Source organism: Barbus barbus (assembly GCF_936440315.1).
Source record: "Barbus barbus genome assembly, chromosome: 17".
In the NCBI taxonomy this organism is placed as follows: domain Eukaryota; kingdom Metazoa; phylum Chordata; class Actinopteri; order Cypriniformes; family Cyprinidae; genus Barbus; species Barbus barbus.
In genome coordinates this window covers 29636306-29656202 of record NC_136745.1, presented here as the reverse complement: position 1 = coordinate 29656202, position 19897 = coordinate 29636306, and the positions used below count along the sequence as shown (strand labels likewise).

At 42.6% G+C, this 19897-nt stretch overlaps 1 protein-coding gene across 1 annotated transcript; it reads right to left on the bottom strand.

The window, feature by feature from the left end:
* Window positions 1-2549: 2549 nt before the first annotated feature.
* Window positions 2550-19653, bottom strand: LOC306883143 (F-box/LRR-repeat protein 3-like). Its single transcript, XM_079438255.1, has 5 exons — window positions 19556-19653; window positions 17977-18349; window positions 17178-17300; window positions 15309-15480; window positions 2550-4818 (listed from the first exon to the last, which is right to left on the bottom strand). The coding sequence occupies exons 1-5, from the start codon at window positions 19588-19590 to the stop codon at window positions 4175-4177; spliced, it is 1347 nt and encodes a 448-aa protein (XP_079294381.1). The 5' UTR covers window positions 19591-19653; the 3' UTR covers window positions 2550-4174.
* Window positions 19654-19897: the final 244 nt, after the last annotated feature.

The window sequence follows — 19897 nt, the reverse complement described above, 5'->3', positions numbered from 1 at the left end:
ATAAGGCTTGTTGATGTCTGCATGTAAGACGCTCAGGCGGATCACACAGTCCTGCGCCGCTATTTGAATATTTAATTGCCCTGCTGACGTCTGGCTGACGTTCTTCACTCATGATGCGGTCAGCAATGACCTCACGCTCAAAGACAGATCATAGCTCGCCGAGCGTGGCTCATATCCGCATCCTTCCAGCATGTGTGTAACACACACACCACAGTCGAGGCTCAGTATGAAAAAAATGTCTTGTGTTGATTCTATTTGCAGAACCCAAGGCGCTTTTATGTAACCATGTCAGGCGGGTTTCTGATGTAATGCTTCTGCGATCTAGTGGTGCTCTGATGAACTACAAACACAACCGTCCATTTAGGGAGAGAGAGAAGACACAAGATGGTTGAAGACTGAGTGTCAGAACAACAGATGCTTTATTAAACCCACATGACAGTGTTTTCAGACAGTCACTTACTGCAAGACATCCTTAAGGGCAGATACTGCAGGTTTTAAACGTTAATGCATATTATTATTATTATTTAGTCATTTAGCAGATGCTTTTATCCAAAGCGACTTACAAATGAGGACAACAAAAGAAATCAATTGTAGTATTAAAACAACTAAAAACAGATCCAAAACTAAATGATAAAACTTTATAAATACTACCTAGACATTTAAAAAATGACAAATACATACAACAAAACTTCAAAACTTAACATTTAAATGAAAAACTAAAAATTAAAGCCAAAAACAATTAAAGATATTAAAGAACAAAAGGTTCTTTACACACATATATATATCACACGGTAGAGTCGATGGTCTTTACACTCTTCGGTCTTCACACGAGGAGATTTCACACGATATCTGCCGCGGTAAACTAAGCTTTTTTATAACCATCTAACAAAATACTAATTGAATTTAGCTGGACACACTTTCCTTATTTTTTTCACAACAAATGGCCAAGCAAGCGCAGACACTGACGAGATACACGAGACAGAACGAGACCAAACGCAATATTGATAACATATATAATATGCAATGCAAATGAGGGATTATTGTATTATTTAATATGTTGATTGGTATATTAAGTGATATAGGCCCCCAAATAAATGTCTTATTTAAAATATTTAATAAAACATCTGTATGTAATATGTAAATGTATGTTTGTAATGGCATTATGTATGTAAATGAAAATATTTTTAAGAAAAAAAAAGTTCAATAATAGTGCAAAGAAATACTATTTTAAAAAGACAATTGCCATTAGATGCAATATTTAAAAGCTTGGTTTTCTATGATAAAGATTATGATTTAAAGACTATAAAAAGTGGAAAGTGGCAACTGTTACCCTTTTTTCTGTGCAATATGATTGATGTTTACAATATGAACAAACTTTTTATTTAGGAAAACGGCCTTTGAATGATGATATTTAATTATGTAATATAGGGGAATGTGATTTAAAAAAATATGTAGCCTATAAAATATTTTTAATTAAAATTTTAATTTCAAATTACGAAAGAAGAGACCAGCACCAATAAATTCAAGAGAAATACAAATTAGCACTTAAAATAACAGACTTGCATTAAAAAAAGAAAAAGAAAGTTACAGTTTGTTACAACTTTGTAATGAATCGACTCCTAATATTGACCTCCCTTTGAAATGTAAATATTGTATATTCTATATGCAACTAAACAGAGTATGTTTTAAGAGAAAGCTGAGCTTGTTTGACAGTTGTTTTGTGAAATACAGTAAAAGACACATTAATTGCGGTGGTTTGGTGTTTATAAGACTCAGTACAGCAAACCCTGCACACGTGAAGTCCCATGATAAAGGATTCTGACAGTATGATCATACTAATAAGAGGACAGTGTAAATGCATATTATACAAATGTTTATAAATCTACAAATTAACAACAAAACAGTGGACCAGATTATAGGGCCAGAATGCTCTGTACATAACGGTCATGGAAACATTTGCAATGACAAGAACAAAAAAAATGATATTGATATTAAGAATATACATATAGTTTGCAAATAAAAGAAGTTATGTGTAAAGTTATTTTCTTGAAGTATTCTGGTTTAGGACTGGGCAATATGGCCAAAAATATTATCACAGTATTTTTTCCCCATATTACACTATATCAGTATTTATCACAATATTCATTTAGGCTACTGTTAAGTCAAGTCAACTTTATTTACATAGCGCTTTTAACAATATAGATTGTGTCAAAGCAGCTTTACAGTATTCAATAGAAAAAATAGTGTGTAATAATGCAAAACACTCAACACAGTTTTCAGTTGAAGTCAGTTCATCATTGATTCAGCTCCGTTCAGTTCAAACAGAAATCAAGTTGACGATATCGCTGGAAATTAAGTGTTAAAGTGTTACTGTTAACGGGGAAGGAAATGCCATTCACATATTTGGCAGACCTTGAGAATAAATGTAAAAATAACGTTTGTTCACCATTAAACTCCACAGAGCGACGTTTTAATTTTTAGGGCTGCATCAAAATCCATCGTTTTCCCCTAAATTCTAATTTCCCATTTTATTTATTTATTTTATTTTTCTGGATGATTCAATACAAATGTATCATAATGATGTCCAATGCAATGAATTATTAACAGTTTAAAATGCAATCAAATACACATTTGATTGTATTTTACTCATTTTACTGCTGCTGTCACATTTATTTCTGCTGTTAGATTAATCCATAATGAATAAAAATGTCCAGAGCTTATTATTATTGACGGAAATGTTACTGCGATCTCGATATGATATCGTTTATCGCCCAGCCCTATTCTGTTCAGCCAACAAAAGAAGGTTAAGCCATAAAATACAAGCTCTTTAACAAGTCCCAGAGGACCATTCTGTGCCAATGAGTTTCCTATAAAGAACCACGGTTTCTCATGTGTGCACTTGTGTGGAACTGTAAACACTTTGCATTCAAATCCCTTCTCTGAGATCCAATCACAAATCATGTTTCTACAGCAGCCCCTCCACACTATTGATCCAGATGTTCCTTTTCCATGCTAAATTTTAATTACCCCGTTCTGTCTAATGGCTGCTGTGCACACAGGTAGTCTAGAGTCAGGGTTGCCATGTTTTCTAAGCAAAACCCACCCAATTGCTACTCAGGGTCCCTGGTAACAATCAGGTTCCGGGGGGTAAAAATAATTTTTTTTGGCAGGGTTGCCCTGTTAAAATTCATATCCCAGGGGGAAATATTACGTTATTGGGGTCGCTTCAACCCACTGACTTGAAAAACAACCTGCGGCAACAGTGTTAAAGTAGCCAAATTCCACGGGAAAACCGCAGACTTGGCAACACTGTCTAGAGTGGATTTGTTTGGATGTATCGGCTGCGATTCTACCAGAGATTGTTTTACTATAGGGAGATGAGAGGGTCTGTATTACTTACTATTGGAGAAAGCGTAACGGTCAACTTGGATCATGTGCCTTAATAGCCAATCACATTAAAGCCTTGACGTCATTGAATTTCAGTTTCAAGTTGTGCGAAACTCAGTTACCTTACTAATACCATAGAAATGAATGAGGAGTGCCGTAAACTGACTCCCACCTTTCGCAAAAAGTCAGTGACTTCTCTTATGAAACGACATATTTTTTGGTGTAAAAAACTCGAAAAATAGTTCAATACAAAAGTGTTTGTAGTGTTAAACATGTTGAAGATTAGCTGATAGGCTGTCGTTCATTAAATGATAAGCTGTTTCCCCTAAAAAGCTGTTTATTCAGCATAGTGAAGCCTCTCCGTTGACATCCATTCAAAAAACAGCCTCTGGTCTCCTTTCCTGCTTACTGCCAGAAGCAAAAGCGTTAGCATTAGCCGTTACGCTTTTTCGGCTAAAGGTTGCAGGCTTGCCTTCCAGTGGCTTTGCAGACTGTTGGTTTACACAGGTAGTCTAGAGTCAGGGTTGCCAGGTTTTTAAAACAAAACCCACCCAATTGTTACTCAAAACTAGCCCAATAACGGAGGGGGTCCCCCGGTAACAACTGCATTCCGGGGATAAAATACACTTTTTTTGTGGTAAAATTCGCATTACAGGGGCTAAATGGGGTCGCTTTAACCCGCTGACATAAAAACAACACGTGGTTAAAGTAGCCCAATTCCACGGGAAAACCACAGACTTGGCGACACTGTCTAGAGTGAATTTGTTTTGATGTATCGGCTGCGATTCTACCACGTGGGCATCATATCAGGAAACCAAATCCGGCCCAAATGTTTGGAGACCTCGCTGTGGATCTGCTCGATGTTGTAGGTGTTGTCGGGGATGAGCACCTCCTCCATGATGGATAGCTGGCTCAAGCGGCTGCCGCACATCTTCACAAACTCCATGAAGCCGCTGCAGGTGACCTCGCACTCGCCCAGGCCGATAGCCGTCAGGCTCTTGCAGCGTTCAGCGATGCGGATCAGCTCTTCGTCCAGCGGCTCCAGCCCATTGGCGCACACCACCAGCTCCACGAGACGCGGGCAGTTCAGCCCGATGCGGCCCAGCATGTCTTTACTGACGGCCCGGCCAAAGTACAGGTGCGTGACGGGCGTCTCCTCACTGAAGAAGGGCTCGAACTCTTCCTCGTAGAGGAAGAAGTACATGACGATGTTGACCTGGGGCGAGTGGCGGATGAGGGCGTCCCAGCTGCTCTTCTTGATGGTGTGGAACTGCGTTTGGCCCGGGTTCTCGCTCACCACGTCGATGCGCAGGTGCTCCAGGTGGACGTGTTTCTCGGAGGAGAGCGCCAGCAGAAGCTCGTCGCTCAGCAGGTGGTAGTTCAGAGCCAGTTCACGCAGGCCGTGACACTGATCGGCCACACATAGGATGCCTGGATGAGCGAGAAGGAACAGGTAAACAAGAATAGGTGATTACACCTTACAGTTCACATAAAGGGGTCATCAGATGCAAAATTGTGACCCTGGACCACAAAACCAGTCTTACGTCGCTGGGGTATATTTGTAGCAATAACCAAAAATACATTGTATGGATCAAAATTACTCATTTTTCTTTTATGCCAAAAATAAATAAGTAAAGATCATGTTCCATGAAGATATTTTGTAAATTTCCTAGCGTAAATATATTCAAACTTCATTTTTGATCAGTAATATGCATTGCTATTGACTTCATTTGAACAACTTTAAAGGTGATTTTCTCAATATTTAGATTTTTTTGCACCCTCAGATTCCAGATTTTCAAATAGTTGTATCTCAGACAAATATTTCCCTCTACTAACAAACCATAGATCAATGGAAAGATTATTTATTCAGCTTTCATATGATGTATAAATATACTTTTACAAGTTGTTTGAACTGAAATGTGTGTTGGCAGTGTGTGTACACAACCACCCTATAATAATAAAAATCCACCCAGTGCTTTTTTTAAATCCCCAATAGCGATGTAACGATTCACTCAATTCACGATTCGATTTGATTCACGATTTCTTTCTTTCTTTTTTTACCATAATGAGATTGAAGACATTATACAGTAAATGAAAAGGTGTCGTTTTATTAGGCTATTGCTGCAAGTTTCTTTGTGAAATTGAAATATAACAAAACTACATTGAAATTTGAAAACAAACCCCAAATCAAATATTCATATTCTGTGTAGTGGTTAGTTTGCAGCAGTAACAGAAATTAACTTTTCTTATAACTTAAATTTCTAACTTAAATTTATTTTTACCTTTTATGGGATACCAATTTTTTCTAACCTAATTAATTGTATGCATCATCTTTTGTGTTGAATTCTTACATTTAATCAAATTTGAATAGGAAGACACTGTAGGGCTGTTACCAATCAAATCAAATCAGTATCAACAACCAGTGTAGGTTTGGTTTTGGCATTGCTTACAACGGCAGACAACAGACATTTAATTGTTTGATCAAAATTATTGCTAGGGACAATTTAGTAGTGGCTGATATTGGTAGGGACATCATATCATCTCTCTACCAAACTCTACACCCTTGAAAATCTTAACAAGCGATGTCTGACTTTGGAAACTATAGTTAAAGAGGATTTTGTTACACAAATCATAGTTTAACCATGGTATTTGTATAAAACTGACATGGTTACACTTTCACTATAGTAAAACCACTGTTAATTTTCTGAAGGGATTTGTATTTGTGTATACTTAATTTTTTCTTTGTTTTTTTATAACTGTACTGCCTTAAAGATGCACTAAGCGATATTTGAAAAACGCTTTTGACCACAGTATCGGACCAAGTCCATAAACACACTTGCAGCCAATCAGCAGTAAGGGGGCGTGTCTTGTAACGATAGAGAGAAGAGAGCGCTCAATTTGAGTGCACAGGATGGATATTAGCAGATCGATTATAGATGGCAGATAAAATATTTAGTTTGAATATGCTTGTGTGTCATCTTCACTTGTTTCTGCGATCGTCCTTATGCCAGGGTTGTGTACGTATATGTGGGACAGAGCTATCAAAATAGGGGCGAGGTCTTGTTGGGGTATGGGCGTGTTTGTTTTGGTGCTTTGGCAAAATTCGCTTAGTGCACCTTTAATGGTTTGATGATTTCTACTGTTTAATAATATTTTTTTTTTAAAGATTCGCGAACCCACACCGAAGTCTTGGAGTTCCGTTCCGTTTCACCCATCAATACAGTTGCTTTTTAAATTACATTACAAGCGAGGTCACAATTAGAAAATGAATGGCTTTTTTGATTGTGTTTGCTAGTGAATCGCTTGAACTGATTGATCGAAGTCATGTGTTTGAATCAGTCGGAGCGGTTCTAGCGTAAATGACTCAATGAATCGGCTTGTCTGTTCCTCCGCTTTTCACGTCTTCATCCCTGTTTATATAAAGGCAGCGGCTATTTGCACTAAGTGTAAATAGCGATGGATTCTATTTACACCAAGTGAAAATAGCAGTATTTTTTAACGATATGCTATTTACACTAAGTGCAAATAGCTATAGGTTCTATTTACACTATGTTAAAATAGCTAGATTTTCTGCTATTTATACTACTTAGGCTATTGCAAATAGTGGCAATTATCTGCACCTCAGTATTGTAGTACATTATAAAACAGTACGCAATAATAACGTACTGAGTGTAAATTATCATTTTAATTCAAATTTATTAAATGGATGCCACCTTATTGGGACAATAAAGCCCTCCCTACACCTACCCTAACCCTACCCAATACTTTATTTTCAACTTTTTGATTATTTCCTTAATTTTTATTGAAAATAAATGCATTTCTGATGCGATATGAGATTTGAAAAGGGAGAAAAAAATGTTTGGCAAAAGGTGGGATCGAACTCGGGTCGATCGCGTCAAAAAGCGTGCGCCTTACCATCTACGCCACTAAAACTGATGTAAAATGCGCTTCTTTTTTTAATGTTGACTAACCCAATCACAAGTTAGTGGGCGGAGTTAGTGAAATAGCCTTTGCCAACAAGATGGACTATTTGCACTTAGTGTAAATAGACACTCCGTTATATAAAATACTTTTTTCTAACAATTGTGAGTTTATATATTGCAGTTCTGATTTTGTAACACGATTGCAACTTTATATCATGCAGTTCTGACTTCATAACTCATAATTGCAAGTTTATATCACAATTCTGAGACAAAAAGTCAAAATTGGGAGTTAAAAAGGCGCAATTACCTTTTTTATTTTTATTCAGTGGTGGAAACAAGCTTTCACGGAAATGCTTAGGTTGGTTAGTTACTTTTTTCAGTTGACCTTAAAGTTGCTATCAACCATTCAAAGAGATGAGACTCTGAAATACTTTTTTTGCACATTGCCATAACTTGCAAAGTTACTTATTTTCATTCAAACAACAACGATATGATATTATACAGTATGGCTGAAGAAGTGCTGTGGTTAAAATAAATAGGTTTATAAGGAATTTTGCAGGCTGTGTGGAATAATTTTGTAACGGGGACGCTGAGGCAGAAGTTGAATCCATTTGCGGATGTTTATTAAGAAAAGCAGAGTACACAAAACAGGTAGGACGTCGGTGTCAGAAGGCAGTCTAAGGCAGATGCAACATAAACGTATTCCAGGCAGCGGTGAGATAAAGCAGGCAGAGGGTCAATACCGGGTGATCAGTCCAATTAAACAAACGTAGCAAGAAGGGGAAATCGAGAGAGCAAAAGACAAAGGCAGGCAAAAGGGGTCAAACCATAAAGCAGTCCTCACTGGCAAACAATCCAAAAGGGGCGATCCGTAAACTCGATAATCCAGAGGCAAAACAAGACGGTGTCACGAGGCCGGACTGCAGGTCTGCCCTTCCCCACCAGAGGTCGCCATCTCCCTTCCTCCCGGACTCCACTCACAGGATTACACGCATACACCTGTTTCATAGCACACACCTGGCTAATCATTACACCCACAGCTGATCCCCATCACCACGGACTATATAGCTTCCGCCTTCTCACCACTCTGTGTGCTTTGATTATATGTTTGTTACCCGTGATTCATGTCCTGCTTCATGTTCTTAGATCGGCTTATGTTATGTTTTGGTTTCTGTTTATTGTGCCGTGTTGGCCTTTGTGTTAGTTTGTTTTATTAAAGACACCTTCCTGCATTCTTGGACCCAGACCTCGTTTCTGTAACGTGACAGAATCAAAGCACCAAAGATGGGTCCAGCGGGGAGGTTATTGAACATGCGCCAGGGGGATCGGAGCGTGGAGGATTACTCCAAGGAGTTCATCGGGTTGGCTCGGCAGTCGACCGTTGAGAAGGAGTGTCTGGTGGTCTTTTTCTGGAGTGGTCTAGCTGAGCCGTTCAGGTCCCGAGCACCATACTGGGACCCTGAGGAGTCGTTGGATGGTTACATCGACAGGATTCTTCAGGTGAGCGGCTCAGCCTTCAGGGTGGAGTTAGCGGCGGAGATGTCGGCGGGGCACGCTCGCAGCGCTCCCGAGGCAGCGGTGGCCGTGCACAGCGCCCCCGAGGCGGTGGTGGCCGCTCTCTATCCCCCAGAGGTGGCCGAGAATGCCGCAGCGGCGCCCACTGTGGAGGCTGAGTATGCCACGGCATCCCGCTCCCGGAAACGGAGGAAGAGACGGAAGAAGGCTTCCGTCTCACAAGGCCAGGAGGCCTCCCAAGAGCTCACTGCTGGCCAGGAGGCCGTGTTAGAGCCACTCAAGCTCCTCGCCCTGCCGGCGCCACCCGTGCTCCTCGCCCTGCCGGCGCCACCCGTGCTCCTCGCCCTGCCGGCGCCACCCGTGCTCCTCGCCCTGCCGGCGCCACCCAGACTCCTCGCCCTGCCGGCGCCACCCAGACTCCTCGCCCTGCCGGCGCCACCCAAGCGCCTCGCCCTGCCGGCGCCACCCAGACTCCTTGCCCTGCCGGCGCCACCCAGACTCCTTGCCCTGCCGGCTCCACTCGAGCTCCTTACCCTGCCAGAGGCCGTTCCTGAACTCACTGTCTGCCCTGTCACGGCCACAGAGACCGTTCCTGAGCTCACTGTTTGCCCTGTCACAGCCACAGAGGCCGTTCCTGAACTCACTGTCTGCCCTGTCACGGCCACAGAGGCCGTTCTTAAACTCACTGCCTGGTTTGTCCCTCCGGCCCCACCCTGGCTGGGCCCTGGGGTTCCTGTTGGGCTGGAGCCCCCCTGGTCCGTTCCTCCAGACCCGCCCTGGCTTCCTGCGCTGCCTCCATCTCCAGACCCTCTGCCCCCACACGGACCTGGCCCGCCATCCCTCCCCCTGTTCACTGTTTCACCCCCCTCCGGACTGTTGGATCTTGGGGAACGTCTGGAAGCCGTTCCTTTAAGGTGGGGTACTGTCACGAGGCCGGACTGCAGGTCTGCCCTTCCCCACCAGAGGTCGCCATCTCCCTTCCTCCCGGACTCCACTCACAGGATTACACGCATACACCTGTTTCATAGCACACACCTGGCTAATCATTACACCCACAGCTGATCCCCATCACCACGGACTATATAGCTTCCGCCTTCTCACCACTCTGTGTGCTTTGATTATATGTTTGTTACCCGTGATTCATGTCCTGCTTCATGTTCTTAGATCGGCTTATGTTATGTTTTGGTTTCTGTTTATTGTGCCGTGTTGGCCTTTGTGTTAGTTTGTTTTATTAAAGACACCTTCCTGCATTCTTGGACCCAGACCTCGTTTCTGTAACGTGACAGACGGCAACAGGTAATCAGACAGGGTATATGAAAAACGCTCGGTAAGGCAGGTGAAACTGGCAATACTTCGCAAGGTGGAAGCACATGGTGATCGCTTTTAAAGTACCAAACAGGAAGTGGAAGTAGAAGCAGCAGAGGGAGCATGCAGTCAGTATTCAGGTGAGGGCTCCCTTTGCTGGCGTGGCGTTACAGAATCCCCCCCCCTAGGAGCGACTCCCGGAGCTCGACGTGGCCGCCCCCGTGGTCGTGGTGCAGGTCGGTCGGGTCTGGCTCGATGAAATTCCTCGATGAGTGATGGGTCTAGGATGTCGCGGGCGGCTACCCACGATCTCTCCTCAGGTCCATATCCCTCCCAGTCCACCAAGTACTGGAGCTGACCCCCTCGCCGACGCGAGTCCAGCAACTCGTGCACCTGGTAAGCGGGAGTCCCGTCAATGTCCAAGGGTGGCGGTGGTTCTGGAGCTTCATGGCCGGGGTCAGCATCCGGGTGGACCGGTTTCAGGAGGGAGACATGGAAAGAGGGAGAGATACGATAGTTAACAGGAAGCTCTAACTGGTAGGTAACCTCATTAATTCTACGAAGAATTTTAAAAGGACCGACGTACCTTGGGGAGAGCTTCCTGCTGGGTAGCCGCAATTTGATGTCCCGAGTGGAGAGCCAGACCCGTTGCCCAGGTTGGTAGGGAGGGTGTGGACGGCGTCGTCTGTTAGCCTGTATTTCCTGTGTCCTAACAGCCCGCTGAAGACGAACATGAGCACTGTCCCACACCCTCTCACTACGCCTTATCCAGTCATCGACCGCTGGAACCGAGGAGGGTTCGCCAGACCACGGGAACATCGGTGGTTGAAACCCCAGGACACACTGAAAGGGGGTGAGACCTGTAGACGAGTGGGTGAGCGAGTTTTGGGCGTATTCTGCCCATGGGAGGAATTCCGACCATCTATGTTGTTCACGGTTACAGTAGGTTCTCAGATATCGTCCAATCTCCTGATTCAATCTTTCCACCTGGCCATTGGCTTGAGGATGATATCCTGAAGTCAGACTCACGTTAATATCCAACTGTTTGCAGAATGCCCTCCATACTTGAGAAGTGAATTGGGTGCCCCTATCACTCACTATGTCTTCCGGGAGGCCATAGATGCGAAACACATTGTGGAAGAGAGCAAGAGCGGTTTCCATGGCAGAGGGCAGGCCTTTTAGGGGGATGAGACGACAGGATTTGGAGAATCGATCGATGGTTACCAGTATTGCTGTGAAGTCGTTGGAGGGTGGTAGGTCGGTGATGAAGTCGATGGATAGGTGTGACCATGGACGTTGTGGTATGGGGAGTGGGCGTAGAAGACCAGAGGGCAATTCTTTGGGGGTCTTAGACTGAGCACAGAGGGAGCATGATTTCACAAATGTTGTTACATCTCTGTTCATGGAGGGCCACCAGAATGTGTTCTTAGTTAAATGGAGAGTACGTGAGATACCTGGATGCCCGGAGCTTAGGGAAGAATGCACCCATTGCATCACTCGATTCCGTAGAGTACTTGGTACAAATTGCTGGTTGGGGGGACAGTTTGTGGGTGGTGGTTCGTTCTGTTGCTCACGCTGAATCTCCTCCATGATATCCCAAGAGATGGGAGCCAGGATAACCGTGGGAGGAAGTATTGGTTCTGGGGATTGTTGTTCGATAGGAGGATCGTGGCGTCGTGAGAGAGCGTCCGCTTTACTATTCTGACTGCCCGGCCTGTAGGTTACCGTAAACTGAAAGCGAGTGAAGAAGAGTGCCCAGCGAGCCTGCCTTGGATTTAGACGTTTCGCTCCCTTGATGTATTCTAGGTTCTTATGGTCTGTGATTACTTGGAAGGGGTGAGTGGCACCTTCAAGCCAATGTCGCCACTCCTCAATTGCTGCTTTCATTGATAAAAGTTCCTTGTTCCCCACGTCGTAGTTACGCTCTGCCTGAGTCAGTTTCCTGGAGAAGAAAGCACATGGAAACAATTTGCCTGGCTGACCGTGTCTCTGTGACAAGACTGCCCCTATACCACAATCAGAAGCGTCCACCTCCACTATAAAGGGCAAATTTGGATCAGGATGTTTCAGGATGGGGGCCGAGGTGAATCTCTCTTTTAGGGAGACGAAAGCTTGACTGGCCGCTTCGGTCCATGCTAGTTTGGATGGTTTACCTTTTAGGAGGGATGTTAAGGGGGCTGCAATCATGCTGTAATCACGGATGAACCTCCTATAAAAGTTAGCAAACCCCAGGAACCGTTGCAACTCCTTTACTGTGGTGGGTTGTGGCCATTCGACGACTGCTTGGATTTTGGAAATGTCCATTTTAACCCCTTGATGACTGATATGGTACCCGAGGAACGAGGTTTGACGAACGTGAAATTCACATTTTTCTGCCTTTACATACAGTTGATTCTGTAGGAGTCTTGATAGGACGGTACGTACATGATCAACGTGATCTTCCTCTGTCTTGGAATATACTAGAATATCGTCAATATAGGCGATCACATACTTGTTGAGCAGGTCCTTGAAGATCTCATTGATGAACGACTGAAACACAGCTGGAGAGTTGGCCATCCCATACGGCATCACCCGGTACTCGTAGTGCCCCCTAGTGGTGAGGAAGGCGGTTTTCCATTCATCACCCTCACGGATTCGAATGAGATTGTAAGCGCTTCGTAGGTCAAGTTTGGTGTATATGGTGGCTTCACGTAACTGTTCTAAGGCAGAGGGTACTAGAGGGAGGGGGTAACGAAATTTAACTGTGACATTATTCAGGCCTCTATAGTCTATGCAGGGTCTTAGTCCTCCGTCCTTCTTCTCGACAAAGAAAAACCCTGCTGCCGCGGGAGAAGTAGAAGGTTGTATGAATCCGGAGTCTAGAGCCTCGTTAATATATTCCTCCATGGCTTGACTTTCCTTTTGTGAAAGGGGGTAAACTTTACTTTTAGGGGGCATGGCATTCGGGAGGAGCTCAATGGCACAATCCCAGGGACGATGTGGTGGAAGTTGGGCTGCCTTGGTCTTACTGAACACCTCAGATACGTCGTGATAGCAGGATGGAATGGTAACGTCCTTGTGAGTGAGGGGACTTTCTACCGTGGTGGTGTAACAGGGTTGGGGTTTTGCGGAAAGACAGTTCTTTTGACAGAAGGCGGACCAATGTGTTAGCTCACCATGATACCAGGAGATGTCGGGGTCGTGAATCGAAAGCCAGGGGAATCCCAAGATTACCTCATGCTTGGGAGAGTCAACGACGTAGAATGAAATAGATTCCTGGTGCAGCAGGCCGACCTTGAGTGTGAGTGTCTTGGTTTGATAAGTGATTCCTTCTCCGATGAGGGCGTCATCAATGGCTTTGATCTTTATGGGGGGTGTGCAAGGTTGAACGGGGATCTGGTATTCCTCCACCACAGTCCGGTTGATGATGTTTAACGCTGCTCCCGAGTCTATCAAGGCAGTAAGTTCAAGAGACAGAGTATCATTTTCTAGGGTAATGGGAAAGGTGAGAGATCGGTTGGTAAGTAAGGCAAAGTGGTTAATATTTACCCTGGTGTTGGATGGACGTTTCTGAGGGCATCCTAGACTGCGATGGCCTGTTCCCCCGCAGTAGAAACACAAGTTGTTAGTGCGACGTCTTTCCTTCTCCTCCGCTGACAATCTTGAAATGTTGATCTGCATGGGTTCCTCCCGTGGAGAAGATATGGGTGTTGGTGCTATTGCAAATTTACGGGGGTTACTCCTTTCAGGTTTGGGTTTGGAGTGTTGTCTCATGAGGTTATCAATCTTTACCGTGAGCGAGACGAAATCAGAAAAGGACAAATCCTCTTTGCGGCAAGCCAGTTCAGCCTGTAGAGCAGGATTAAGACTGTGGAAAAACATAGCTTTCAATGAGACATCATTCCATCCACTTTGAGCAGCCAGAGTTCGGAAGTTAATGGCATATTCCGCAGCTGTACGATCACCTTGCTGAAGTCCGATCAATTGTGTCGAAACATCCCTGCCCCCTGCGGGATATTCAAACACCTCACAGAGTTGGTCCATGAAATAGTTAACTGAGCATCTGAACCGAACGTCCGCATCCCACACTGCTGAAGCCCAATCGATGGCTCTGCCCGTTAACAGTGTCATAAGGAAAGCACACTTTGTTTCTTCGGTTTCGAATTTGTCTTTCTGGTGGTCGAAATATAACTTAACTTGACGAATAAATCCTTTACATAACTCAGCAGTACCATCGAACTTGTCAGGGAGAGCAAAGCTTACCGTTCTAGGCGTGGGAGGAGGTAGCGATCGGATGTACTGTGTTAGGTGCTCGTTGACGGACTGGAGTTTGCTGAGTTGTTCCTGATAGCTCTTTAATAATTCTCCTTGATAAGCAAATGCCGCTTGGAGGTTAGAAACATCCGCTGGATTCATTGTAGGCGAAGTATTCTGTAACGGGGACGCTGAGGCAGAAGTTGAATCCATTTGCGGATGTTTATTAAGAAAAGCAGAGTACACAAAACAGGTAGGACGTCGGTGTCAGAAGGCAGTCTAAGGCAGATGCAACATAAACGTATTCCAGGCAGCGGTGAGATAAAGCAGGCAGAGGGTCAATACCGGGTGATCAGTCCAATTAAACAAACGTAGCAAGAAGGGGAAATCGAGAGAGCAAAAGACAAAGGCAGGCAAAAGGGGTCAAACCATAAAGCAGTCCTCACTGGCAAACAATCCAAAAGGGGCGATCCGTAAACTCGATAATCCAGAGGCAAAACAAGACGGCAACAGGTAATCAGACAGGGTATATGAAAAACGCTCGGTAAGGCAGGTGAAACTGGCAATACTTCGCAAGGTGGAAGCACATGGTGATCGCTTTTAAAGTACCAAACAGGAAGTGGAAGTAGAAGCAGCAGAGGGAGCATGCAGTCAGTATTCAGGTGAGGGCTCCCTTTGCTGGCGTGGCGTTACAAATTTATAAAAACATTTGATTAATAAAAAACGATGCTGAAGTGTGAGTTTAAAGTATGTACCTCAGTGGCATGACTTATATTAGCTTATATTCAATTACATATAAGCGAATTAGATGAATAAACTCATGCACAATAAGCCCAGGAGTGTATATTAAAAAGCAAACAGGTCAATTTGGATTTCTTGTTGACTTGAAACCAAGTTGATATATTCATATTAGATCTGGCGTGACTCAGACGGTGATGCACTGACCTGCAGGAGATACATGAGGACAGCTACTCATCTTCAGCAGCTTGAGCGTGTCACTGTTGTTGGCCACCAGTACCTTCAGGGAAGGGTCATCAACCGGTGTGTCATCAATTTTTATAGAGGATAGGGACTTGGAATTCACAAACACCACCGTCAGAGCTGAGATAAAGTGTGACTGAGAACAGACCAGACAAGACAGGCAAAGTCAGAGCCGTGGGTTTCTCATAACCATTACATCAAGCGTCATTTCATTATTTCACTGAGGTCACCCTGCTATGCTGCTGTGTGTATTGCGGACATGCTGGTTCATTTTCAAACATATCCAGAACTATCAACATAAAACCACAAATGCATCATTACATTTAATACTTAAACATACTATTTATGAAAACAAAATCTTATTGAGCATTTTTACATTGCTTTAAAAAACTACATTAATGCAGTAGCTACACTGAAAACCACGATTCATATGTTGTTTGTGTATCTTTAATTTAACTGAGCTCAGTAGTGACTAAAACAGACTCATTTCAAGCTCATTTTGATTAGTTTAAATGGTAAGTCCATCCATTAACACTAGTTTTGAGCCATTCAGATCAATAGATGCTGCTCCTTCTGGAACTTTATCGTCTGGTGTAACTCTTGGACCGTGTTAGATTTGCTTTGTTTTTATAAAGTATATCAGTGTCTGCCCACTTTTTCAGCTGCGCTAGAAGTATTTTTTTTCCCAGTAAGGATTTTAAAGCCTTTGTTAAAGAAAGGCTCATAACTGAAACACAACTTTTATTTGAAGCAAAAATAGTATTCGAAAATCAGACAAAAAGACAAAGATACAAGACTGTGACTTAAGTGCTGTAGGTATTTTCTGACTGTACTAAAGCATAGAAATACCATAATATGTTTGCAGATATTTAGGAAACATGCTTCGTTCACATTCTTGTTTCCCTGAAAAACAATGCTACAGTCAGTTATTCTACTCTGAAATGTGTGTTCTGTGTCAGAATGTCTGGTTTTGTTTTGGTCTGTGTGACTCCGCCCACTGCCAGTTTAGCCAATAGGATTTAGACACCCTGGGTTGCCAGTTGGTGGAAAACACAGCATATTACAGCCATGGAAGCCAGCAAACCAACTGTGGGTCTGATTGGTGGAGTTTTCTTTAGAGCATCATGGGTAATTCAGCTGATAAACACAATTATTTTAAATAATTGTGAACAGACGGCCTCGAAGCTCACAGTAGGTCACTCTTTGAAGCTTTATAAGCTCTTGTTAAAAATTATTTTCCCTATGGAGAAAACGAATGGAGTATTTACTTCTGGAACCAGCTGTTATGCTCTTTTTTTTTTACTGTTGATTATGTCCTCGTCTAAATGTTTCGAGAAGGCACCACAGAGAAAATTGCCCTGACCTGAACAAAGCACACTAGACAAAGTGAAATGACGACCGAAGGATAATCGAGCCTCCAGGTGAGGGCACTGACTCATCCAGATCTTCCCTGATGTTGTTTAGTGTGACAGTAGAAAGGACACAAACAGCAGAGACAGCTGGAAGTCACATTATTGTCTGATTAACCCTGTAAATTCCCTCCATCAAGTCTGTAGTTAAATAAAGAAGTCAGGCGTTCTTTGTTTTTAAATGTTTTGTGACTAAATAAGCCACAACGAGCCTCAACTTGTCACTTTCAATGCTGGTTATTATGCCGTGTTTCAAACTGTCAGGATTTTGTGGAGGATGAAATTACACACTAAAGCAATCCCATGTTTGACAGCTGTGACATTCTAGTGTTTTTCAGCTAGTGACAGGGTTTAAAACAGATGCTTGATGTCATGTTCAGCTGGTGAGTGTTGTATGTTAAGGGTGAACAAGTTTCTGTTGTACCTGGGACACGTCCATGAAGCTTGGCCGTGCTGTGGAAATCAGACCCAGTGTTTTAATGGTGCAGTTCACCAGCTGTGTGAGGATGTTACAGGCTGCTTCTGCAGATTCTGTGCAGCTGTCAACCTGAATGGTGCATGGGGAAAAAATCACAAAAACAGAAATAGAAATTAGAATCCAACATTTTATATATATATAAAAATATATATATAAAAAATCAGCATATTAGACTGATTTCTGAAGATAATGTGACACTGAAGACTGGAGTAATGATGCTGAAAATTCAGCTGTGATCGCTGGAATAAATTACATTTTACAATATATTCAAAAAGAAAAATTATTTTAAAATTCTAATAATATTTCATAATATTATTGTATTTTTTTAATCAAATAAATGTAGCCTTGGTGAGCCTAAAATTCTTAATTTCATCTTGCAGTGTTAATGCACATGGTTTCATTTCATGGAGTCATTCTGTTCCACACACTGTACACAGATCATTTCCATGTATGGTGTGACAATATCACCCCACACTCTTAAAAATAAAGGTGCTTAAAAGGTTCTTCACAGCGATGCCATAGAAGAACCATTTTTTGTTCCACAAAGAACCATTCAGTCAAAGGTTCTTTAAAGAACCATCTCTTTCTTATCTTTTTATAATCTGGAGAACCTTCTTTTGCCACAAACAACCTTTTGTGACACAGAAAGGTTCTTCAGAAGTTAACGGTTCCATTTAGACAAAAAGGTTCTTCTATGGCATCGTGAAGCACCTTTATTTTTAAGAGTGTTTCTACACCGACGTACCTTGAAGCTGACGTACTGCAGGTGCTGAGCGTGTCGTTTGATGATCTGCTGGATGAGATCTGGGTGTGTGGACCTCAGGTACGATGTGGCCGGCTGGTTCAGCTCAAACTCAAATCTTCTCCAGAGATCTGGGATGTGAAAGACGTCGTTCCACCTGCGACACACAGAAGACGCTCGGGCCCGGTCCACCAGAGACAGGTGCTGGAATATGTGCAGGACCACATGATGTGGCAGACTGCCCCATGTCTCCTCTGTGGGTCTCTGTGAGGCGGAGGAGCCCGTCTGGACATATGCTGGCGTGACACTCCTGTGTCTCTTGTTTCTGCCCTCAGACGGGGTCAAGCTCTGACACTTTGATCGTGCCCTTTTCATCCTGTTCAGTGGAAAACCACAGGAATCAGAGACAAAACTACAGTGGCCCTGAAAATCATTTGCACCACACTCTAAAAAAAATATGTAAGAATAGGGCACAATATACTGTATAATTTGAATGAATTTTTCCATATTTTTTACAGGTGTTTTGAATATCACACAGTATTTTTAATTTCGCACTTCATTGCATTGTGTTTTAGAGTTAACAGAAATGCCCGCAGAATTAATGGATAATGTAATGAGCTGCAAGTGTTTCTGTTATTTTACGGATTTATTTTTTACAGTGCAAATCGGCATATTAGAATAATTTCTGAAGGATCATGTGCCACTGAAGACTGGAGGAATGATGCTGAAAATACAGCGCTGCATCACAGAAATAAGTTAGATTTTACACTGTATTCACATAGAAAACAACTATTTTAAATTGTAATATTTACACAATATAACTATTTTTACTGTATCAAAGAAATACAGCCTTGTTGAGCAGAAGAAACGTCATTCAAAAACATTCAAAAACCTTTTGAATTGTATATTTATTGCATACTATTTATATACAGTACAGGACACACAGTGAAAATATAGATAAATAAATTATAATAGGTTGTTAAAATGTAGCAAATGTCTAGATTTCGAACAATTTTAAACAAAGTTCAAATGTTGCTATTTCTGGATTACTAATAACATTTCTCACATTACTCTACTCTGTGATGTTTTTTGATGTCTTCCACTGAAGCACATGATGCTTTTTGTACGATTCTCGAAGCATGCTGGAGAACACTATCGTCAGGTTTAACACAATCTTGGAGTTCATGCAGCTCAAGCTGCAGTCATTAAAAACTAAATAAAAAGAAATTCCCAAACCAAGTTGTTATGCTGACATTATCAATTGTAAAGACACTGTAGCAGGTTTAAATCAGACACGAATGCAACATAAGCAATATTGGGATTTTCTCTAATGGTGCAAGACGTTGTGTGTGTGTGTGTGTGTGTGGAGGCGCATTATAGCCTATATTCTGTAAATAGCCTACTTGAGGAATACTGTAACTAAAAAGACAACATCAAAATACAGTATACAATACAATACACATGCATTTATTCCTCTCTATATACCTTATAGGCTACAGCCCTTATATACAGAACCCAAACTTCAGCAACAAACTGATCAATATTCTGCACAACCCATATCGCTGTAGAATATCATACTCACTTGTTCCAAGCTTCTTCGTCAACATAGAAAGGCATACCATCCCAAAACACTCTGGTCTGCTTTGCTGCGAAGTTTGACCAGATGCAAATGCTCAGTCTGTGACTGAGTCTGTTTCTCAGCAGCATCCAGTAATAAAGCGCGCTGGCACGTGAGCGCGAGAAAACATGGATCAGAGGGCGCGCCTCGAATGGATGCCATATCAATGTCACACAAACCAAGCTTCAAATCAAAAGTGTTTTTGTACTTTTAATTGTTCAATGCATGCATGTAAATGAATGAAGACACTGCGTTACAGCTGTATCTTTTATGTGCATGCACATTTATTTTTATATTGGGCTTCTA

Coding starts and splice junctions, on each gene's coding strand:
- LOC306883143 (XM_079438255.1), bottom strand. CDS start 19,590: ATGCCTTTCTATGTTGACGAAGAAGCTTGGAACAA. Junction 17,301..17,976: donor TGCAGTACGTCAGCTTCAAG/GTACGTCGGTGT, acceptor TGCACCATTCAG/GTTGACAGCTGCACAGAATC. Junction 15,481..17,177: donor GCTTCATGGACGTGTCCCAG/GTACAACAGAAA, acceptor GTCTGTTCTCAG/TCACACTTTATCTCAGCTCT.